Source organism: Dunckerocampus dactyliophorus, chromosome 19 (assembly GCF_027744805.1).
Source record: "Dunckerocampus dactyliophorus isolate RoL2022-P2 chromosome 19, RoL_Ddac_1.1, whole genome shotgun sequence".
Taxonomy (NCBI): domain Eukaryota; kingdom Metazoa; phylum Chordata; class Actinopteri; order Syngnathiformes; family Syngnathidae; genus Dunckerocampus; species Dunckerocampus dactyliophorus.
In genome coordinates, this window is record NC_072837.1 from 20,375,495 (window position 1) to 20,400,325 (window position 24,831).

The following is a 24,831-nucleotide window of genomic DNA, read 5'->3' on the forward strand; positions in this document are numbered from 1 at the left end:
AAAAAAAAAGAGTCCTCCACTCAAGCAAAGGAAGATTAATCACACTAAAAGATTAATCACATTAATGTTTTCACCTTCTGGTTTCCATACAAATATTAGCTCATTCAACTAAATCATTTGAATTCAATCATACAAAACACACCAAAGCATGACATGCTAAGCTAGCATTTGTTGTTAGCTTTAGTAGTTTGTGGTACATCTGAAGACGTGCTTGACAGCAGAAAAGATCTACCTGGATAGGAACACCAGATGACGCTGCTTGTAAAGGAAGTAACATTTGACTGATTTTACTTGACGGAGGTAGAAATGCCGTCATATCAGCCGACTATTCATTTTACATTCTTTCTTAAGTCTTAAAGGGGAAGTGCACTTTTTTAGGAATGTTGCCCATCGTCCACAATCCTTATGTGAGACATGAACACACGTCTTTCTCTTTTCTGGGCCTTCTAAACATATCAAAAAAGAGGATGTGACGGGGCTCTGCTAGGCTCCAGGCCGAAGTCACAATTGAGTGCTCAGATGATGTTTGTTGTGTCGGTCCAAAGTGTAAAAACAGGCCGCATAGGTGCAAAGACCAAGCCCCTCCCAATGGGCTTCAATATTCCATCCATCCATCCTCTATGCTGCTTATCATCACAAGGGTCGTGGGGGTATGCTGGAGCCTATCCCAGCTGGCTTCGGGCGACAGGTGGGGTACACCCTGGACTGGTGTCCAGCCAATGGCAGGGCACATATAGACAAACACTCACATTCATACCTATGGACAATGTAGAGTCTCCAATGAAGCTAACATGCATGTTTTTGGAATGTGGGAGGAAACCGGAGTACCCAGAAAACCCCCCCACACACACACGGGGGGAACATGCAAACTCCACACAGAAATACCCAAGGGAGATTCCGTCTTGTGACTGTGTGGCCAACATGCTAACCACTCAGCTATTTATTTAACCAACCGGAAGAAAATAGTCTGGTTTCTTTTGTTTTCCAACACGGGTGAGGACGGCACACAAGGTAAGTTCCTCCCAGCGTCTGAAAGTGGAGCTCCAAGTGTGCACACTTGGCAGGAACAGCAGGAAGAGGGGAAAAGGTGTTGATGGTGCTTGTATTGAAATGAATGGAACGGCGAGTGGTGGGAAGACGAGCGAGGCCAGTGAGTGTCGTGCGTGCGTGCGTGCGTGCGTGCATGCGTGCGTGCGTGCAAGCGTGCGTATGTGTAAATTAGTGCCGCTAACCCGTGATGGACAAGCTCCATCACAGACGTTGTGTTCATGACCTACATAAGGATTGTGGATGATGGGCCAAATTCCAAAAAAGTGCACTTTTCCTTTCTAAATGTTTGCCAGAAAACGGAGTGCAGTGCTTGCCTGCAACCAGGAGAGGCGCTGTTGCTTCAGGCTAAACAAATGCTGGCATTCAAAGAGGAGTTCAAAACAGTCCCAGATGCAATTTTGCCATTTTCAAATGCAGAAAAATGGTTTGATGGTCCTGTCTCCAACCCACAGGTACGACACCATCACCAACCAGTGGGAGACGGTGTCGCCGCTGCCCAAGCCGGTGCACTCGGCGGCGGCCACGGTCTGCGGCGGCAAGGTGTACGTGTTTGGCGGCGTCAACGAGGCCGGCCGCTCGGCGGGCGTGCTGCAGTCGTACGTGCCGCAGAGCGACGCGTGGAGCTTCATCGAGTCGCCCATGATAGGTGAGTCTTCAGAAGAAGTTACGTACTCCGGGTACACAAGGATTACAGTATTTGGAGCAAAGCGTGAATATGAAATCATTCTAGCCGGGGCGATGATTGGGAAGTTGTTTCCTGGGTTTTACTGGGAGGTCCCGTCATCACAACACAACACTCATCATTACTCTGTGCTCGACACCCGGGGCCAAACAATAACTTCACATGTTTACATACCAACACATATCACAGATCAAAGTGCAAAAATGACCTGCCCGTCTCTGAGTCGTCCCAAACTACTGAAACGTATTCAAATTGGTGAAAAGATGAGTGAAAAATACTACAATAGTGTATATAATATCATACAAATGTAATATAGCTACAATATCAATTCAAGGAAAAGGAATTGGAATTTTTCGGAATTGCGCCCATCATCCCGCATCTTTGTGAACACGAACACCCCCTGTGCCTTCTAAACATATCCAAATGATGAACAACACCACGTGACGTGCATATTACCCAGCGAAAGAGACATTGTTATTGTTATTAACTTTGTTACGTCAATGGAACTACGTTACTGCCGTATTGATGCTGAGCCATAACAGACCAGCTCGCTACTAGCCAGTTAGCTTCACCACAGACTCATCAGTGTTGCGCTCACACCGCCTCAGGCGCTACCAAAAAGGGAAGGCTACGTATTGGAGCTGACACCACTGCTGCTGTGTTTCTTTCGGAGTTTGGAAAAGTTAACGCTTTATTGCTACGTGATATCAGTGCTTACAATACTTTGAAGTTCCAGTAATGCAATGCAGTAGTCAAACTACAGCAAAGTATGACATGTTACCATGAATGCAGCTGTCACTACACGCTCGCAGCATGGATGGAAAACCACTCATTTTTTGGTTTTGAGCTTTTTAATAGCAACCTTTCTAGGCAGCATCAGTGGATCCCATTACGTGCACTATTGAGCTGTTGCTTTTAACCTGTTTTTATATCTTTAGAATGCACAGAGGAGAGAAAGACGCGTGTTCATGTCTCATGTAGACATTGTGGGCAAAATTCCCCAAAATGTCCTTTAAAGCTAGGGCAGGGGGGGTTTAAATACAGTCAAACCTGTCTATAGCGGCCACTAAAAGGAAACTTTAGTGGCCGTTATAAGCAGGTGGCCGTTATAGACAGGTTGGTGGCCATTTTGAATTTGTGCGCGCGCATATTAACATGTATGTGATTAGAACCTTGTTGTGTTTGCAGATACATATAATTATACTGTTACATGTTGACCAGTAGAGGGCACTGTGGGACTGCTGATAAAAGTTGTAAAGCCCTACTAGGTTAATAAACCGCTGTTAATAAAGCCATTAAAGTGCATCGGCGACGTGAGTCTCTCCTTCCCCACAACAAGCGGCATTACAGTATTGACACACATTGTGCACATTGTCTCACACCAGGAAATAAACGGTGTCACTGTCTGCAACAATCTCCAAAGAAGACGGCTTTTTTTCATGTGGAACAACTGACAGTTTGTGTGGATCTTGTGAATGATTGTGACTGAGCTAGGACTCAGTAATTAAAGCCTACACACGACGGCTTCATTGATTGAAAAACAAAACTTTTTCGTGCATGAAGCTTCTACTTGAGTCGGTAATTTGGCCGCTATATGCAGTCAGATATTGACCAAGGGAGACAAAATGGGTGGCCGCTGGCCGTGTTGAACAGGTGACTGCTATACACAGGGTCTATAACATGTAAATTTTCTGCGGGGGATTTTTCAGTGGCTGCTATAGGCAGGTGGCCGTTATATAAAGGTGGCCGCTAAGACAGGTTTGACTGGAGACTTGAAAAAGCACACATTTTCAACACACACACACACACACACATATACATGCATATATCTATCTATCTATATACACTAGGTCCCCAACTTATGAACATCCGACTTGCGAACATTCGCGGATACAAACGCAAGCTGACTGGTCTATATTTTCATCTATTTTTCCTTGTAGTAACTCCATATTTATACTGTACATGCTTGACCAGCAGAGGGCACTGTGACACTGCTAATGGGACCAACAGATACAGGAAGACGTATATGTACCGTATCTATCTATCTATCTATCTATCTATATATATGTACTGTATCTATATCTACTGTATATCTATATGTGCTATATCTATCTATCTATATCTATCTATATGTACTGTATCTATCTATATCTATATGTGCTATATCTATCTATCTATATCTATCTATATGTACTGTATCTATCTGTCTATCTGTTACGGTGACCTTTACAGCAACAAGCATACACTTCATAGTTTACAGCAAGGCAGGCAGGGAGGGTATGGGGGGGGGGGGGGGGGGGGGGGGGGGGGGGGTAGGTAGGTGTCCCCATTGCTTGTCAGCCTAGATGTACACAACACACAGTACACACATACACGTACGTACGTAAACACACACAGCAGTATTATCATTGTTATTCCACATGTGCATACAAACATGGCTTCCTATACATTCATGCTACTGCAACCAATACCCTTACTACTTGTTATACTACTCCAATTACTACTACTACTACTCCTTCTCCTTAGTAGGCTACTCCTTCAACTACTTGTATTACTTTTTACTACTCCTCTTACTACACTTTATACTTCTTTCTACTACTCGTGCCTCTACTCCTCTTAATAGGGAGGGGGAGGGTGAAATAGGCTTTGCTTCTTGCTTCTCTGTTTGGACGTGTAAATTGTCCTCCAATGTCCTCCATGTGGTGCGTCTTCTAATCAATTGAAATGACTGCCATTACGCAAAGCAGATCATCACATGCGCACGCAGACAACAGGAAGTGATGGTCCTGTGCGCTCCTCTCCCGTGTTCAGATAACAAATATGCACCGGCAGTCAGTCTCAACGGCTTGGTGTACATCCTGGGAGGAGCCTACGCCAGAGCCACCACCATCTACGACCCCGACAAAGGCAACATCAAAGCCGGACCCAACATGAACCACTCCAGGCAGTTCTGCAGGTAACACGCGTGTTGTTGTTTGTGGCTCACGTTCTCTTCAACCGTCCTCCATCCACCCAAAGTAGCATCCAATGTTTAGTCATGTCCTTTACAGCTTTGACTATTTCATGATTACTTTCACTTTCTATTCATCACATCGGTATCATTCCTCACTTGGTGTTCACAGGCCTTGGATTGGTTTTCATCATCTTGCATTCAAGTTATTTAGGACACGTTTCTTCATATTTATTATTGACATTGTTGAGTTTATTCAACATTTATGTCTTTATTTGAATGATTTACCATTTAAGACTTTCTACTAGTTGAAACAAATACTAATATCCCGTGTGGCGGTGTATATACAGTATACCTTTGGTATACTTTATATGAATACATAGTCAATGCTATGGTCATCATGTGTGATATCCTTCCATGACATTTTAGATGTCTAAATGCTTCAAATATTATGTTCGTTTCTCACACTGAAACAAATGTCATGAAAAACTACCACTAATACTTTTTTATAGGACCATGTACTCCATTCCCTTCTTCAGTTCAAATCATATTTCCAACTCTTTTATGGTATTGTCAAATATTGCAGCACTTCTCTTCTTGAAACCAAGAAAGACGGATGGAATTGCCTCCAAAGCTGCCAAACCAGTCGTTCTCACTGGAAATGATGTTTGTGCATAAAAGGAGGGTGCTGCACGGGACGTTTGCGGCCTACTTCCTGTTTTGAATTGTTCCACGCAAAACTATCACCTTTGCCGGTGTTGTATTTCTTGTATTGGACACTAGGCGGCGCCAGTCTTGACAAGGCTTGTCAAAACATGAAACATCCATCCGTCCGTCTTCAATAGCGCTTGTCCTCACTAGCGTAGTGGGAATGCTGGAGCCTATCCCAGCTGTCTTGGGGTGCATATTAAACATAGACATTCATTGGAAGCTTAGCATCTTTGCTAGCTTGCCATCATGTCTGCATGTGGACGTGCCAGGAAGTAGAAGATGCGTGCATGAAGTCAAGCAGGAAAGAAAGAAAGAAATGCAGCAGGAGGAAGAGAGGATCTGCTGAGGAGGAGAAGCTCCTGGCTGGGCTGCACGCTCTCCTCTTCCATGGAGGATTCTTCTCCCACCACATTGAAGCTTCCATGTCATCATCTTTTCCACTTCCAGCAGCATTAGGCGTGCGTGTGTTTGCAGGACCCAACAGGAGGACAAAACCTTAATCTGCTTGCAGCCCAAAGTTTTTAATCCGGCCTGCACACAAACTCCTGTTTTCCTTTCTCACTTAAAAGAAGAACATTTGCTTTTTCATTCTGTCTTTCTTTTTCACACACATGGAATGTTCACCTCACAGCAAATTACATACATACATCAACTACATACATACATAAAGTACATACATACATAGAGTACATATATGTATTCTTTACTTGCGTATCTTGCTTGCTGCTGTAACAAGTGAATTTCCCTGCTGTGGGATAAATAAAGTACAAATACAATACAATACATACACAAAGTACATACATACATAAAGTACATAAAGTAAAGTACATACATTCATAAAGTACAGGCATAAAGTATAGATCAAGTATTATAGATACACACATCATCATCATCATCAATCATCATCAGTGGTGGAGATGTTGGAACTAAAACAAGCTAACACGTTCATGATAAGCATCACAAAAAACCCAAAGAAGAAGAAGCGGCTGTATGATGACCATCTCATCTAATTAACATACAAAGTTTTTCATAAAAGAGGCATAAAAAATAGATTTCCCCCCAAAACGTTGGTTCAATTCCACTTCCAGGGTGTTCTACTTTGGAGGCACTGCTGGGCTGAGGCATCTGGTAACAACTGAGCGGTTTAAAGGCCCGCCCGGGAACACCTCCGTGTCCTCCCAATGGAGCTGGAGGAGGTGGCCGGGGTATTGAGACCGCTGCCCCCATGACCCGGATAAGCGGAAGGAGATGGATGGATGAATGGATGGACAAACCCAGCCCAAAGCAGTTCAGCCAGACCCTAAAACCTTAACCCTTAACCTAGCCCCAAACCTCAACCCCCCAAACCAGACACTCAACAACAACCCTAACTTTTACCTCAGCCGTGACCTTTACTTTGACATCAGACACTATTTTGGGTGCTGATACCCACTTTGGGAAAACCTGATCTCGTCTGGCAGACGCAAACGTGATGAAAAAATACTTGACTTGTGTGTACACACGGCGCCGTCATACCAGATGTGATGAAAAGGTACTACACGTGATGAAAGGGTACTGCGCGTGATGAAAGGGTACTGCGCGTGATGAAAGGGTACTGCGCGTGATGAAAGGGTACTGCGCGTGATGAAAAGGTACTGCGCGTGATGAAAGGGTACTACGCGTCATGAAGAGGTACTACGCGTAATGAAGAGGTACTACTGGACGTGATGAAAAAATACATGACTTGTGTGTACTCACAGCGCCATCATACAGGACGGGAAGATCTACGCCACGGGCGGCATCGTCAGCAGCGAGGGTCCGGCGCTGAGCAACATGGAGACCTTTGACCCCAGTGCAAACACGTGGACGCTGTTGCAGTCACTGCCCTGCCCGCTCTTCCGACACGGGTGCGTGGTCATCAAGAAGTACATCCAGAGCGGCTGAGGGCGGGGTGGGGGTGGAGGGGCGCCAAACAACACAGCAGTGCCAAAAACCCCACCAGCCGGGTTCCTCTGTGTGTTGCCGGTGTAGCTTTGGGCCGGGCTTGCCCGGTCACTCGTTTGAGGGACGCCAGCTTCTAACCACCTTTTCAGCTGAACCACCAGCCCCCCCAACTAGTCCCCCCTTCCAAACCACCAACCCTTCCAAAAAAAATGCCCTGTGCAGAATGTACTGGACTTGTCGGCCATGTCGTCCATCGCCTGCAGGGACCCTCTTAGTAAACCACCTTCCTTCTCCGTCCTTTTTAGTTGTAGTCCCTCAATGTTTCAATCCCACTACTGACATCTACAGGACGGGAGTGGCACCTAGGGGCCGGGAAGAACACCTAGGGGCCGGGAGGAACACCTAGGGGACGGGAGGGACATCTAGGGGACGGGAGGGACACCTAGGGGACGGGAGGGACATCTAGGGGACGGGAAGGACACCAAGGGGACGGGAGGGACACCTGGGGGATGGGAGGGGATGGTGTCCATGAGCTGAGGACTAACGTGGCACGAGAGTGAAGTGAAGTTCACAAGAAGAGAAATTGGGTGTTCTTCAGGATGTTTGGTCGTGCCCTTGCTGATGTTGGAAACAAAGCACAAAATCACTGGTGACTGTTATCTTTGCTTCCCTTCCTTGCGCCTTGTTTGCTTTTTCTACACGTGTGGCTGCGGCCCACCAGGCCTGGATGTACTCTAGGTGGGCTTGTGTAAATACAGCAAGGAGAAATATGTATATTTTACAAACCTGGGAGGAAATTCTGTTGAAATGTTTTTACAAAAAAAAGGATTGATAACTTCACTTAAAAAAAAAAAAAGCAGCGGTACGTGTGTAAATCTGTATCCCAAAACAACCAAACAATTATTACTGAAACCTAATACATATAGCAAAGCATCAACCTTATTGTTCCCTGGCATCATTCCGTTTGCTTTTTCTTTGGCTTTTTGCAACGGTGCTACATACAAGATGTCAATTCCAGCAGTCCCGGTCCGTCTTCAAAAGGTAAGTGTGACTTTTCTTTGAGCTTTGTTATGACAGGACAGTTCAAATATGCCGGCTACCTGTTGCTAACCTCTGTTGACTCCAAATTGGTGGCGTTTGGCCTTTGCCGTCCAAACTTTTTAATGAAATGGAAAATGCTAACAATGCCAATAGTGCTAAATGTCAATTTGATGTGCTAAAGCTAGTGCTCATGGGTTGTTATTGCTTCACAGGCAGGCCCATAACCCCGTGCTCCACTTTGGAAATCCACGACCCCCCCCTCCCAAAACACTACAATGCAGCGCTGACAGTTTTGCACCTTTTATTCAAGTATATCACAGCAGTTTATTGGAGAAATACAGTAAGTGTTTGAACTTGAACGTACACTGAAAGGTAACAAGAGCAGGCCGTCATGTGTTGAATATGAACAGCGCTGGGAGAAGCTGCAACTAAATTGAAGGGTGGCAAGAAAAAAAACAGTGGGGAAGAACAGGAAACTCTCCCTCAGCATACTGGACTATAAATCGTGTCAAATACCAGACAAAAATTGGTTGTTAGTCCAAACTGGCTACAGTCCTAAACACACATGACAATGTATGACATTTAAACCCGCTTCCAATTTCATAAGTCTTTTGGCAACCTAACTAAACGGTCTGGTCCTGGTGCTGGTCCTGGTCCTGCACCACGTCCAGTATGCAACAGTTTTGTCACCACGTCCACAAATTACAAGCATAACACCAGGAAATAAATAGAAAAGATGAGGGGAAAAAAGGCTGGGGGGTGGGGTGCACGTTGTGTTGAACCTGAGAGACCTGTAAACTCTTCGCTCCCTGGGACACGCCCCCAACAACCTGCTACACGAATGCTACGCACCGGCAAGGCTTCCGATACAATAAATAGACACGAGATGAAATGCAATGCGGGTAAGAAGCTATGACAGGAGCAGCCGTTTTCACAATTGGCGAGGGGGCGAGGTGGTGGTGAGACAGTATTTTTTGCAGCAGGACACTTTGAAAAATACTGCTCGTGTACCGAGTAAACAAGCTGACAATAAATTACGCTGAGGTAGCTTCGATTCCTCGCTCTCTGCAGTGGTCTGAGCGCAGCTTGCATAACTCTCACCACTTTATGACTGTTCTTACCCCATCCCGTCTGACGCTGGGAGATGCGGGGAGGGGGAGAGTCCATGGGACTACAATGGCCTACTAAACGTCCAGGAACTTTTTTTACCACTTGCCACGTTGCGTATGGCGCTTTTAGGGCCCTCTGGTGCAGGGCATCCAGGAACATTTCATAACGCTTCAAGTGCTGCAATCCTGCTAAACTTGACCGATCTTCAGGCGTTTGCTTGCTCAATTTGGATACGCATCAAAAAAGCGCAGACGTGAAAGCCAACCAGCTATTTAGGAATGGAATATTTGCCACAGCAACATAAACCCACGTGTGGTATCACGGATGCCGCAGAAGCATGTGTGATATCAATGATGGCGATATCACACGTGCAACCAATGATTTGCTTTTCCACCAAAATTCTGCCGGGTTTCATACAGTATCGCACCTACCCACCTAGTCCGTGTGCACAAGTCCAGTCAGATCTGAATCATCAACCCAAACCAAGCCCGAGGTACCACTGCCAAGTCAGCGTCTTTTAAACGTAGGAAAGTCAAGTAAACGTTACGTAATGTTTGCTTTGAGGCGCTTGCCGGGTTATTTTGCTAACAGTGAGATGGAGTACGACTCTGCTGACTAACACGTCCATTTATCCACTAAAAAGCTTGCAGTTGGCCTGAGAGATTTTTTGTGGCGAGCTTTTCTTCCAGTCACTTACATGCACACCAGCGCCCTGCCAGATGGTCTTATATTGGTATCAGTGTTTATGTCAATGCGTTACGATATCAGTATTGGTATCAATGCATTACCATATCAGCACTAAATCCCAAATGGCCACTTTTATACCCCCCCCCCCCATCCGCACAAAAGGACTGTGAAACATGGAGAAATGTGATATTAAATATGATAATTATGATATTTCATCAAGGCACACGCTTGGCAGTGCGAGCGACGGAGAAGCGGCGTGTGCGGCGTCCTCGCTGGGGCTGATGGGACAAGACGGGCGAGTGGCGGAGCGCGAGGGGAAAGGTTCGGAACAAGGACGGGGGGGGGGGCTCCCAGCGTAACAAAAAAATACCAGGATCTGCTGAGACGGGAGCACCAAAGCAGTGACTGGACGTCACCGCCTAAGATTAACAGACATGGCGGAGGGCGCTGTAATCTGGAAAGAGTCGCGGGTGAGGGTCCTTAACTAATCACCACCGGGGGGTGGGGGGCGAACGGGCCGCCGGTGATGGCGCTCCACTCCGGGGTGAGATTGGCTCAGCTTTGTCGTTCAATGACTCAGAACATTATCAATCCTCCAGCAGCGCCGTGCATTCACACTTCTGCTGGTGAGGATCTGTGCGTGTGTGCATGTGCGCGTGCATGTGTGTGTAGAGGATGCATGCATACCCGAGTATGAAAAGTGTTTACTGGCCATCCAAGAAACAGCATGGACTCCAGTTAGAATAGCACCCAAGTAGCACCCGTCGCCATCAGTGTGTGTGTGTGTGTGTGTGTGTGTGTGTGTGTGAGAGAGAGACCTCCAGGGGTTTGGGTGAGTAGAACAGGTGTGGATCTGTCCAGGGTTCCTGAGACGATAGCACCATTCAGTGTCTCTTATCCAACCATGGAGAGGAGGATGAGGGCGCTGGGTTGCTTGCAAGCTCCTTCACACACTCACTTTGTGTCTTTGTGGTCCCGCGGGGGCAGGGGGTGTCTCAGGGTCTACCTGAGGAGGTTTTGTTGTAGACGTCTCACAGGAATGTGTCAAAATGCTGGATCCTGTCCTCCATCTCCTGCAACACACACACAATGAAGAGGTGCCATTCCTTTGTGAGCATGATGGATGTGATGAGTGATGTCAATGTGATGCAAAGCACGCAAAAGGAGTTTTGATGCCGACTTCCATGTGAAGAGAGATGCAATAAGATGAACGACTTCCTGATGGTGCAACATATGCTGCTGCAAGACACCAAACACTGAAAAATGTACGCCTTAACACCTCAAACCTTGGCTCTACCGCTGATGCCCAACTCTGGAAGTCGTTAGTAACCCAAACATTCATCCCAAACATTCACTCACTCACTCCCCGTCTTCCTGTGCAGACAATAAACTCATCTGTTCAAGACTGCATGCATACTTGTTCATGTTGTGATCATCCTTTGTGTAGAAATGAAATGTATTATCATCATCCAGAGTGAGTGAAAACACTGCAGTATGCATGCCAGGCCACTAGTTGGCAATGCCCATAGTGCATCTTTTCTAAAAGCATTTAGAATAGCCTTCAAAGGTGTACGTAACATTTCTACAAAAACCCAAGCTCACAAAAACCAAGGTTGGACTGTACTTTGTCTTTCCAAAAGACAAACCCTGACGTTAGAAAACAGTGGATGTACAAATGAGGAAGTAGCCCATGTTGACGCTTGCACTGTTTATTTTGCTGCAAAAAGCAGTCATGCGTGCCACGCCACTAGATGGCGATGTCTCTTCATGAAGAAGCACCAACTGCTCATCCTCTTACATCTTCTCACAAAGCCTTTGAAGAAGCTTTCAGGTATTTCAAAAGTACAGCAAAAGATGAAAAACTGATGTGGCAAAAAGAATGTACCATCAAGCATGACCCTTGTTTCAGCTTTTTATGCTTCTTCCATCAAGTACTTAACTACAGTACGTGGTTAAGTACTACAGCAAGGATGAACTTCTTTTTACGCTTGTATAATGACTGCTTTTCTTATCTTCACGTTAGACGCTACCAACATTACCTTTTAAAGCGTAACAATACAACAATGCTACCTTTTTAAAGTGTAACAAAACAGCAATTTGAATTGCATCAGCTTGATGAGTGGTCTGATCTGGTTAAATCTTCTTCACCCACCCAGGTTGTATTTATATTTATACCTCATTGATTTTTCATTCAAGTCACATGACAGAAAATAAACATGAATTGATTGTTTGGATAGCAGAAATGTTTTTGTAATAATATTAAACATCCGCCTGCGTGGCTCTGACTACATCTCACAGCTGCGTTTACAGCAGCAATTAAGCACTTAGCACGTTAGCATAGCCCTGGCAGTCATCCACACTGCCTGCATCCTGCATCCCATTATGACAACAATTTGTGAATTCTACTCCCTACTTTTCCATATAGTCATGACAAAATAAACTAAATAATCTATTGTATGAAGTGGGTTGAAATGAAACCAGCTTTTTAAAAGACATTTTTAAAACACCTTAACCAGATCAAGCTCACTCTTTAAAGAGTGGATTAACATACCTTGGATGTACAGATGCAACAATTGATTGATGATAGTCAATCATCCAATTCATTATGTTGGTATATGAATGTTTTTTTGGATGTAAACGTGAATATGCTTTGATTCGTGAATCTTTAATATCATTCCTTAGCCGTGCTTGAAAGCAGAGTTTTGTGTTATGTTTGGGTTTCACACATCAGCTTTGTCTTTGGAAAACACTGATGGACATTTTTGTCTTTTTTGTGAAATGTCGCACTCTTTGTGTTTGCTTCATATTGATTTGGTGCGTCTGGGGCCTTAACTAGGAAAACAATGGTTAGTTGTGTCCCTACTTAGATGATGTGATTGGAAACAACTTCTTTCTTCCATGTACAGTCTAGCCTGCCTTTCCCCATGCCACTTTTTCTATGACAGGGTTTTCCATTGCATTTTTTACCCAAATTGTTCCTGTGTTCTCATGCACTACTGCATGTAACCAACTATTGTACTTCTTGGGTAGTTGAACCTTGTGCCATAAATAAAAATGTGAATGGAAGAGACTACCAGCATTGCTTGCTTATTCCACCATCTTGGATCACACAGCCAAAATTCTAATCTAGCGAGATTTGGTTGCCAGAATACTACGCTATACTGTAAGGCACTCAAATGATGACACAAACGAGTCTGTTTTGCCACACCAACAATCAGTTCCATCCGATTCCACCAAGCCATCAGAATGCCAACCTTCTGAGGAGCACCATCAGCACAGCAACCAAAGTAGAACACGCCTGGAAACGTGAGCAACAACACCAACCAGCTCTACAAACTTTAGTTATCCCTAGCCCCCATGCTTCCGCTTTTAGCACGTAGCACATAGCTAAACAAGCTGAAATCAGTACCATCACCCCCAGCACATCCGACGCACACAGCATTTGGGCGATTACAGAGCGTGCATGTAAACTGGGACTTGACATCAAAGGGTGAAACATGGAGAAAGTCAACTATTTAAAGAACCCCCCGTTTCAGTCAAAGTGAAACATGGAGAAAGTCAACTATTTAAAGAACCCCCCGTTTCAGTCAAAGTGAAACATGGAGAAAGTCAACTATTTAAAGAACCCCCCGTTTCAGTCAAAGTGAAACATGGAGAAAGTCAACTATTTAAAGAACCCCCCGTTTCAGTCAAAGTGAAACATGGAGAAAGTCAACTATTTAAAGAACCCCCCGTTTCAGTCAAAGTGAAACATGGAGAAAGTCAACTATTTAAAGAACCCCCCGTTTCAGTCAAAGTGAAACATGGAGAAAGTCAACTATTTAAAGAACCCTACCGTTTCAGTCAAAGTGAAACATGGAGAAAGTCAACTATTTAAAGAACCCCCCGTTTCAGTCAAAGTGAAACATGGAGAAAGTCAACTATTTAAAGAACCCCCCATTTCAGTCAAAGTGAAACATGGAGAAAGTCAACTATTTAAAGAACCCCCCGTTTCAGTCAAAGTGAAACATGGAGAAAGTCAACTATTTAAAGAACCCCCCGTTTCAGTCAAAGTGAAACATGGAGAAAGTCAACTATTTAAAGAACCCCCCGTTTCAGTCAAAGTGAAACATGGAGAAAGTCAACTATTTAAAGAACCCTACCGTTTCAGTGCATCTCCAGCTAAGATGCAGCTTGTGTTTAAAACACACCTTTGCTTTTCACGCTTGTCTGCATGTCAACACCCCCCACCCCCACACATATCTTGCAAACATAAAAAAGTAAGAGAGGCGGCAGGCTTTGTTTTGGAAGTGAAAGTGCCCCCCCCCCATGGGACCATCTGGGCTGAGCATTACAAGAGTAAAATCTGGTTTGGCGCTGCTGTCTGATGTCATCTGTTTGTGTTTATGCTCATCCTCTATTGGAAAAAGGCCGAAATGCATTTGTGCACTGAACGTGCGCCAGCTACCATCAAGCGGGGCTGTACTTCCTCGCAGGACCCCCAGAGGACCGCCGGCGTCTTTGTGGCGATGAAAGCGAGATGAGAAAGGGTTGAGTGGCAACAATCTGGTCCATTGTGTCCAGATGAAGTTCCCAACAGCTAGCAGGCCACCAATCCACAGATAAAAGTCAGCACTGGAGCGCTGGCAGCCATTATTCATGGAGAAAGTGATTTGTGTGCCCGCAGGTACGATGACATTTCAACACCAATGGTCTCAAAAGAAGCCTTGGCCTGGTGGCTAGAATGTCCACCATGAATCATTTAAACACTGCTCATCCACGCTGGAATAAAAGAGCAGCAAATAAGTGCTGTGGCCGTAAAACATAATATGTAGTGGGGGACATTTTTATTGTGGGACTGCTGAAATAAGCAGACTCACTCGCTTTTGGCCATCCAACATTTCTCTCTTTCTTTCTTCCCTAATTACTCTTCAACCACAAAACAACACATCTCGTTTTCTCATCAAATATCATACATGCGCCCGCACGGTGGTCTAATCGCAGAGTCCAGGCTGTACGCCGCCTGTCGCCCGAAGTCAGCTGGGATAGGCTCCAGCATACCCCTGCGACCCTAATGAGAAGAAGCGGCATAGAAAATGGATGGCTGGATATCACACATGCTCTTGTGCGTAGGGATGCAACTAAAGATTCTTTTCTTAGCTGACTTTTCCCCTCATAATAGTCAGACTTTTGTCTTGTCAGGCTACAACTTTTATTGTGACTTTATTTTTAAAATGAACATTTGTGTCATATTACAACTTTTGTTTTGTAACTTTCATAAATCTACAATCATTTTGTCCTATAAAATATATTTCAAAAGTCCTTGTAATTCCACTGTTGGAAAAATGTAATTTTATTCTTACAAAATATACAAGTGAGTTGAACTTTTCCTCATATTATAACTTTTGTCCTGTAAAATAATAAAAATGGTTCTTGTAATATTCCAGCATTATTGTTGTAAAACTTTAATTTTATTCTTGCAAAATTCTGACTCCCCATTTTATGATTTTAGTCTTGTAATGTGAAAGACAACTTTCTCATGATATGACAACCTTAGTCTGGTAAAATGAAGACTTTTTTTCCTCATAATATTTTAATTTTATTGTTATAAAACATTCCTACTTTATTCATGTAAAAGTATGACTTTTGTCATAATATTACAATTACACTCTTGTGACATATTTATTCTTGTCAAACGATTAAGTTTTTTTAAATAATAGTGCACCTTTATTCTTGTGATGTGATAGGGTTAGGCGATATCCATTGTTTAAAAGACATTCCTTGGCTAATGGCTACGGCTATTGGCTATGGCTACATTTATGGTGACTGGCTATGGTTATGGCTATTGGCTACACCTATTGGCCATTGGCTATGGTTATGACTATAGCTATTGGCTATGGTTATGACTATAGCTATTGGCTATGGTTATGACTACAGCTATTGGCTATTGGCTATGGTTATGACTATAGCTATTGACTATTGGCTATGGTTATGACTATAGCTATTGGCTATGGTTATGACTACTTATGACAGCCTGTGATGTGTTAAATTATTGTGGTCCTCAAGTCAAGTTAATCATCCCTCAGCTATTTGGCACACTATTGAAGAGGATGTCTAATGAAAAGGGGCTGAATAAAGCTTACCCTGCAGCCTGCTATGGTCCGTGTGAGATCAAATCAACAGTCATGCTCACTGCGTCAAGGCATGGTCAAAGGCTAGAGGTCAAAGACTGTCACAAAGAATCTAATTGCTGTCTGCAGAAAAAAAGGCTAAATGTAATTTCAGGCCCACGGCCACACGACTGCCAATTTGTAGACAGAAGCCGCTGGTGTGTATTACCGTGTTCAGAGCGATCAGACGGCTCCTCTGGCTTTTAACGAGAAGCGAGAGTGCGGTCCACTCCATCTGCTGAAAGGTCAGTGGCGCTGGTGGAGAACGCCATGCCCCACGGAGGACTCAGGGAGCAGAGCGCGCAGACAAATGCACTGACACGCTCCATTTACAGCGTAACCACATGTACCTCTGCGACGTGCCATGGTAAGCAGAAATGGCCTCGGCAGAGAATCAATCCTGCGTGTGTGAGTTACATTTTTGCATTTTCAATGGAGCTGCAGTGTGCATTAGAAACAAAAGCGAAGGCGCCAAACAGGCTGACATTTCTGCTCTAATTTCAGCTGCCGCCACCCTGCCTCACTCTGAGAGGTCGCACCACCTGGCCGACGGCACCCTGGCATCCTCGACAGCCGTTAGCAGCAGCACGCTTTCCACACCGTCTCTGCTGGACTGCACTGACATCCCCACGGCAACAACAAATGACCAGACGGGCTTCTTGGGGGAAATATCAACTCCACCCACTGGAAACAACATCAAGATGGATGAGATCTTTTACTCAACTCACACACTATGTAATAACACCTGTTGGTTAGGATTTAAAACGTCATTAAAATCCAAATATAACATCTGGTGCTGTGCATTTGTTTAGCTTTGTGAAATATAAACTGACATTTGCACTGCAACAGCCATATATCAGACGTAAACAATAATCATAATATTAATAAATTTGATTTATATAGCGCCTTTCACAGTAGATCCCTGCACACTCATAATTCAGGATTTTTGCTAAAAAAATCTTTCCTTTCTCTGAAAGTAGGCTTTTTTTCCTGCAAAAAACATGTCATTCTCATTCATTTCATTTCTTGTACTCTTTCAGAAAAAATGTTTGGAAAAACTAGATCAATATCCATAATGCCACTGCTTTGTGTGGTTAGTGCTCTTTTCCCAAGGTCATCATAAAGACTCAATAACATACTGATGGAAAACAAATAACACTACCAAACACTGACTGAGCTTTACACACAAGGAAGCAACTTGTGTCAGTTCTTCTCTTTGTCTCTCCCACTGCTGCCATGCCAACTAACTCCTCATGTCAACTAACTCACCATACAAACTAACTCCATATATCCGTCATCTAACACCTCATACAAACTAACTCCCCATACATCAGACAACTCGTTAACTAACTGCCCATATACACTAACTCCCCATACATCAGACAACTCCTTAACTAACTGCCCATATACACTAACTCCCCATACATCAGACAACTCGTTAACTAACTGCCCATATACACTAACTCCCCATACATCAGACAACTTGTTAACTAACTGCCCATATACACTAACTCCCCATACATCAGACAACTCGTTAACTAACTGCTCATATACACTAACTCCCCATACATCAGACAACTCGTTAACTAACTGCCCATATACACTAACTCCCCATACATCAGACAACTCGTTAACTAACTGCCCGCATACACTAACTCCCCAGACATCAGACAACTCCTTAACTAACTGCCCGTATACACTAACTCCCCATACATCAGACAACTCGTTAACTAACTGCCCATATACACTAACTCCCCATACATCAGACAACTCCTTAACTAACTGCCCATATACACTAACTCCCCATACATCAGACAACTCGTTAACTAACTGCCCGCATACACTAACTCCCCATACATCAGACAACTCGTTAACTAACTGCCCATATACAGTGGGGCAAAAAAGTATTAAGTCAGCCACCAATTGCGCACCCCACTTAAAAGATGAACGAGGTCTCCAAACTTCATCATTAGTATACCTCAACTAAGTATTTGGTCACCTACAAACAAGCAAGATTGCTGGCTCTCACAGACCTGTAACTTCTTCTTTAAGAGGCTCCTCCTCCCTCCACTCGTTATCTGTATTAAAGGCATCTGTTTGAACTCATTATCAGTATAAAAGACACCTGTCCACAATCTCTCCAAACTCCACTATGGCCAAGATCAAAGAACTGTCAAAGGACAACAGAAAAAAAGTTGCAGACCTCCACCAGGCTGGGAAGACTGAATCTGCAATAGCTAAGCAGCTTGGTGTGAAGAAATCAACTGTGGGAGAAATTATTAGAAAACGGAAGACATACAAGACCATTGATAATCTCCCTCCATCTGGAGCTCCACGCAGGATCTCACCCTGTGGGGTCAAAATGATCACGAGAAACTACCTCCCCATATATCAGACAACTAAGTCATATAAACTACCTCCCCATATATATCAGGCAAGTCATGGAAACTATCTTCCCATATATCAGACAACTAACTCATGTAAACTACCGCCCCATATATCAGACAACTAAGTTATGTAAACTACCTCCCCATATATCAGACAACTAAGTCATGTAAACTAACGCCCCATATATCAGACAACTCCCCATATAAACTAACTCCCCATATAAACTAACTCCCCATATATCAGACAACTCCCCATATAAACTAACTCCCCATGTATCAGACAACTCCCCATATAAACTAACTCCCCATGTATCAGACAACTCCCCATATAAACTAAAATCCCATATACCAGACAACTCCCCATAGAAATTAACTCCCCATATATCAGACAACTACCTCCCCATATAAACTAACATCCCATATATGAGACAACTACCTCCCCATATAAACTAACTCCCCATATATCAGACAACTCCCCATATGAACTAACTCACTATGTATCAGACAACTCCCCATATAAACTAACTCCCCATATATCAGACAACTCCCCATATAAACTAACATCTCATATATCAGACAACTACCTCCCCATATAAACTAACATCCCATATATCAGACAACTCCCCATATCAACTAACTTCCACATATATCAGACAACTCCCCATATAAACTAACTCCCCATATATCAGACAACTCCCCATATAAACTAACATTCCATATATCAGACAACTACCTCCCCATATAAACTAACATCCCATATATCAGACAACTCCCCATATCAACTAACTTCCACATATATCAGACAACTCCCCATATAAACTAACTCCCCATATATCAGACAACTCCCCATATAAACTAACATTCCATATATCAGACAACTACCTCCCCATATAAACTAACATCCCATATATCAGACAACTACCTCCCCATATAAACTAACATCCCATATATCAGACAACTAACTCCCCATATAAACATCCTATATATCAGACAACTAACTCCCCATATAAACTAACTCCCCATATAAACTAACATCCTATATATCAGACAACTCTGATATATACATATATATATACTGCTCAAAAAAATTAAAGGAACACTTCGAAAACACATCAGATCTAAACTGGGGGAAAAATGATCTTGAATATCTTTCCTGATAATTAGTGGGTGATGTATTAGTAACAAAATGATGCCACATAATTTGATAGAAATAAAAATGATCACCCTATAGAGGGGGGAAATCAAAGACACCCCAAAAATTAAAGTGAAAAAATGATGCAGCACACTGGTCCATTTTGCTAAAATGTCATTGTAGCAACTCAAAATGATTCTCAGTAGTTTGTGTGGCCCCCACGTGCTTGTACGCATGCCTGACAACGTCGGGGCATGCTCCTAATGAGACTACGGATGGTGTCCTGGGTGATCTCCTCCCAGATCTGGACCAGGGCATCCATGAGCTCCTGGACAGTCTGAGGAGCTACCTGGCGATGCCGGATGGACCTAAACATAATGTCCCAGAGGTGTTCTATTGGGTTTAGGTCAGGTGAACGTGGGGGCCAGTCAAAGGTATCAATTCCTTCATCCACCAGGAACTACCTGCATACACTAGCCACATGAGGTCGGGCATTGTCGTGGACCAGGAGGAACCCAGGTCCCACTGCACCAGCGTAGGTTCTGACAATGGGTCCAAGGATTTCATCCCGACACCTAATAGCAGTCAGGGTGCCGTTATCTAACCTGTAGAGGTCTGTGCGTCCTTCCAGGGATATGCCTCCCCAGACCATCACTGACCCACCACCAAAGCGGTCATGCTGAATGATGTTGCAGGCAGCATAACGTTCTCCACGACATCTCCAGACCCTTTCACGTCTGTCGCATGTGCTCAGGTTGAACTTGCTCTCATCAGGGAAGAGCACAGGGCACCAGTGGTGTAGTTGCCAATTCTGGTGGTCTATGGCAAATGCCAATGAAGCTCTACGATGCTGGTCAGTGAGCACAGGGCCCACTACAGGACGTCAGGCCCTCAGGCCACCCTCATAGAGCCTGTTTCTGATTGTTTGGTCAGAAACATGCACACCAGTGGCCTGCTGGAGGTCATTTTGTAGGGCTCTGGCAGTGCTCATCCTGTTCCGCCTTGCACAAAGGAGCAGATATCAATCCTGCTGAGGATTGAAGGACCTTCTACGGCCCTGTCCAGCTCTCCTGGAGTAACTACCTGTCTCCTGGAATCTCCTCCATGCGTCCAAGTACCGCAGTGATGCCCTGGTCCAGATCTGGGAGGAGATCCCCCAGGACACCATCCGTAGTATCATTAGGAGCATGCCCTGACGTTGTCAGGCATGCGTACAAGCACATGGGGGCCACACAAACTACTGAGAATCATTTTGAGTTGCTACAATGACATTTTAGCAAAATGGACCAGTGTGCTGCATCATTTTTTCACTTTCATTTTTGGGGTGTCTTTGCCACAAATTTACGTTATAGACCCTGTGTATCGCAGTCACCTGTCCAACGCGGCCAGCGGGCACCCATTTTGTCTCCCTTGGTCAATATCTGACCGCATATAGCGGCCAAATTACCAACTCAAGTAGAAGCTTCATGCACGAAAAAGTTTCTTCAATCAATGAAGCCGTCGTGTGTTCGTGTGTAGACTTTAATTACTGAGTCCTAGCTCAGTCACAATCATTCACAAGATCCACACAAACTGTCAGTTGTTCCACATAAAAAAGCCGTCTTCTTTTGAGCTTGCTATTTCCTGGTCAAACATGTAACTTTAAGAGCATTTGCACCAAAACATTACCGCAAAGTAGGCTGGCAACAGGACGTGCTCCCAGCGACGATGCAATAATAAAAAAAAAAAACATACGCTAGCATGCATGCGGCAGCGGGAGCCAAGCTGAGTTTGGTTGTACTTAATTGAAGTATTTTAAAATATACTCACGTTATTTTTGATCAATCCTCATCCACAAATCCATCAAAGTCCTCATCTTCTGTATTCGACACAAAAAAAAGCTGTCTTCTTTTCTGTTCGCTACTAGTCTGTTAACTTGTCAGTGGTATTCAGCTCCGAAGCAAAGAAGGAAACTTCTCCTGTTGCTTCTGCCAACTTTATTTATTGAACGCGGCCACCAGACAGCAGCTCAGAACACACACACGTCTCTCAGCATCGTCTCTCCTTCCTGCTTGCCCACAAGCCCACAACTCCCCATATAAACTAACTCCCCATATCAGACAACTACCTTCCCATATAAACTAACTCCCCATATATCAGACAACTAACTCCCCATATAAACTAACTCCCCATATAAACTTCCCTTATATCAGACAACTGACTCCCCATATAAACTTACTCCCCATATATCAGACAACTAACTCCTGTTAGTGAGTGGAGTAGTGGCATTTTCATACTCAGCCCAAGTGTATCAGCTAGCCTATGAAGTTTGCGTATCGCTAGCAAGCCGATGTTAACCAAACTCGCTGCATTAAGATTGAGAGTCAACCATCGAAAGATACTGGCATCCCCATCACTAATGTTATTTTGTACTTCTTTAGACAGCAAACTAGTGTGTTGACTCAACAGCGCCTCTGCTGCTTGCAGCCAGGTACTCTATTTTGCCTTGTGTGCTTGAACAAAATGAATAAGTCCACACAGTAAATCCACACAAGTGCTTAGTGAAGAAGGAAATGAGTAAAAGTAATGCACATGTAGCTTTTGTCTTAGTTAAAAAGCTAGCGGCTGTAAAGCAGTCTTGGGTTTTTACTTTTTTTTAAGCAATGTTTTAAAGGCAGTATTAATCCAGCAAAAGGGACCAGCACATTTATTTTTTGATTAGCACTACTACACAAATGTCTCTGTGGAGCCTAGTTGTGACCCATGAGCAACAAGACTTGTCCCACTCCATTTCCATGTCTATCTTGTAAAAGTCCCCATAGGAGATGTTTTAGGCTGCGTTTGCTTCACTCGTTGGCACTGTGATTAACTTTAAATTTCCGGCTAGAGAGGTTCGAGAGAGTGTTTGTACCTCCAGTAGCTGAGTCTTGTCATACTCTCTACGATGAAGGTAGATGCACTGGCTGAGAACAGAGTACAGCCTCTCCAGCTGCTCCACGCTGAAGCCTTCGCTCTTCTTCACCGCCTTATCCAGCAGGACCTGCAGGAAGCGAGGACATATGTGGAGAATGGCAGGTAAACAACATATTCTCTGACAAGCGTGAGTAGAGATGGCTGTAGTGTGCAACGCCGACACGCTCGAGAGGTCAGCGGCATTCCAAAGCGACGCCGATCCGAGTGACACTTAATTAAAGCTAATCAGAAGAAGCAAGTTTGCATTTCACTGCTACTTTAATTAAAACGTTGCGGACAGTGAAAGACCTCTTAATTGACCCCAGTGTGTGCTGAAAACGCAGAGCTCATCAGAATGCAACGGCACATTAATTAAAGCTAGCATTAATGACACCAGGCAAACACAGAAAGTGGAAAGGAGGCGGGGGTGCGTGTGAAAGGCAACGTGTTAAACACACAATAACGTGGCAATGTCAAGATGATGACATAACAGACATAATTACACAATGAGGTTAGCTTATTATAATAATGAAGTCTGATTACTATTGATGTTGTGTTGATTACATCTCAGACTTGAACTCTTTAGCTCAAAAACAATAGATTGGAACCTTGGCTAGCATCATTCATTCCTTCCAGAAGGTCAAACTCTAACCCAAACAAATCCTAAATTCCCATAATAAAATAATGGAAATCTAATTTATCTGTTCCAAGAAGACAAAAATGTAAACAAAACATTTTTATACTTTCACAATTATAGTTTCATATGCAGTGAACAATTCCAAATGCATCAAACTAAATATCAATGAAGAAAGAAAGGGATAAATTAACTTTTGAGATTACCTTTACCTTCATTGAAGACGTGATTGTTGATGCAAGTGTTGCCAAAGACACCATGTGGCAGTGACACACCACCTTCCTGTTTGCCATAACTTATTTCTTCAATTCAATCATGTTTCTCACCTCAATAACCCAAAATGGATCCAAAAGTTGGCAGCATTTTGATAAAGCAGGTGAAAAACACTATTGAAGAAATAAGTCATGGCCAAACAGGAAGGTGGTGTCCGTGGGGTGTCACGCTGCCACATGGTATCTTTGGAAACACGTCACCAATCACGCCTTCCATGCAAGTAAAAGTAAGCTTAAACGCTCATTCATCATTAATATGCATTTTATGCATGTAAAACTATAAGGAAAAGAGTTTTGTGTTAACATACAACCGCTGATGACATAGACAGGCTAATATGTTACTTCCGGTTCCCATTTTGCCCGCAAGCTCGCTTCTTTGTCAGAAGATTTAAAAATTCTATTAAGACCACAGCTGGACTCAAGAACAAGACGTACGCCATGCTGTACGCCAACCAGAAAATGCATGTAAACTGAGGTAAAATTTGGGTGAAATTTTTCAATGTTACCTGAAAAACACGCCAACCGTGGCGGACACTAACCGAGGTTCCACTGTACTGTTTCCCCTATAATGTACAAATGATTAGAGAATGGCACCCATGAGGGCTGCTAATGAGAAGTGTTATTCACTGGTGATTTAGCATGAAATAATGACAAAAGCAAGCACTTCTTGTCTAATTTTTTTTTTGCTTGTTCTTTTAGAGAACAGAACAGCATCATGATCTTTCACTGAGTACTCACTAGATAGAGCTTGTATGTATGTATGTATGTATGTACTTTATTTATCCCACAGCGGGGAAATTTACTTGTTACAGCAGCAAGCAAGCAAGACAAGTAAAGAGAACAGTGTAAAGAAAGCATAGTGTCTACAACATGGTTCAGGTGGTGCAGGTGTTGTAGAGCCTGACAGCGGTCGGTATGAAGGCTTTTCCACCTCCGAGGCACTCAAAGCGCTTTAACACTGCTAGCACATTCACCTACTGATGATGCAGCATCAGGAGAAACTATCTTGCTCAAGGACACTGACATGATCACGGGAGGACAGAGGATGGAACCCGCAGCCTTCATGTTGGGAGACAGTCTACCACCTGAGGCATGCCGCCCCAGCTTAAAATTCATGACGCTTGAAGCGCCAGCTACAAGAAGTTAAAGAGAGGGCCACAGGAAGCTAAAGT

General features: G+C 43.9%; 2 protein-coding genes across 6 annotated transcripts in view; one reads left to right on the forward strand and one right to left on the reverse strand.

Moving 5' to 3' along the window:
- Window positions 1-19,975, forward strand: part of LOC129172436 (kelch-like protein 29) — a 241,953-nt gene extending 221,978 nt beyond the window's left edge. For 2 of the 3 annotated variants that reach the window (XM_054762142.1, XM_054762144.1), the window contains 3 exons: window positions 1,503-1,696; window positions 4,544-4,688; window positions 7,133-7,737. In XM_054762142.1, the coding sequence (XP_054618117.1) occupies window positions 1,503-1,696; window positions 4,544-4,688; window positions 7,133-7,316 (523 nt within the window). In that variant the 3' untranslated portion in view covers window positions 7,317-7,737. Of the gene's footprint in view, window positions 1-1,502; window positions 1,697-4,543; window positions 4,689-7,132; window positions 7,738-16,807 lie in introns of those variants that run through there. The other variant, XM_054762143.1, reaches the window with a different exon arrangement.
- atad2b (ATPase family AAA domain containing 2B) overlaps window positions 8,642-24,831 on the reverse strand; it is a 101,591-nt gene continuing 85,401 nt past the window's right edge. For all 3 annotated transcript variants that reach the window (XM_054762140.1, XM_054762139.1, XM_054762138.1), the window contains 2 exons: window positions 22,713-22,841; window positions 8,642-11,227 (listed from right to left, as the gene is read on the reverse strand). In XM_054762140.1, the coding sequence (XP_054618115.1) occupies window positions 11,186-11,227; window positions 22,713-22,841 (171 nt within the window). In that variant the 3' untranslated portion in view covers window positions 8,642-11,185. The remainder of the gene's footprint in view (window positions 11,228-22,712; window positions 22,842-24,831) is intronic.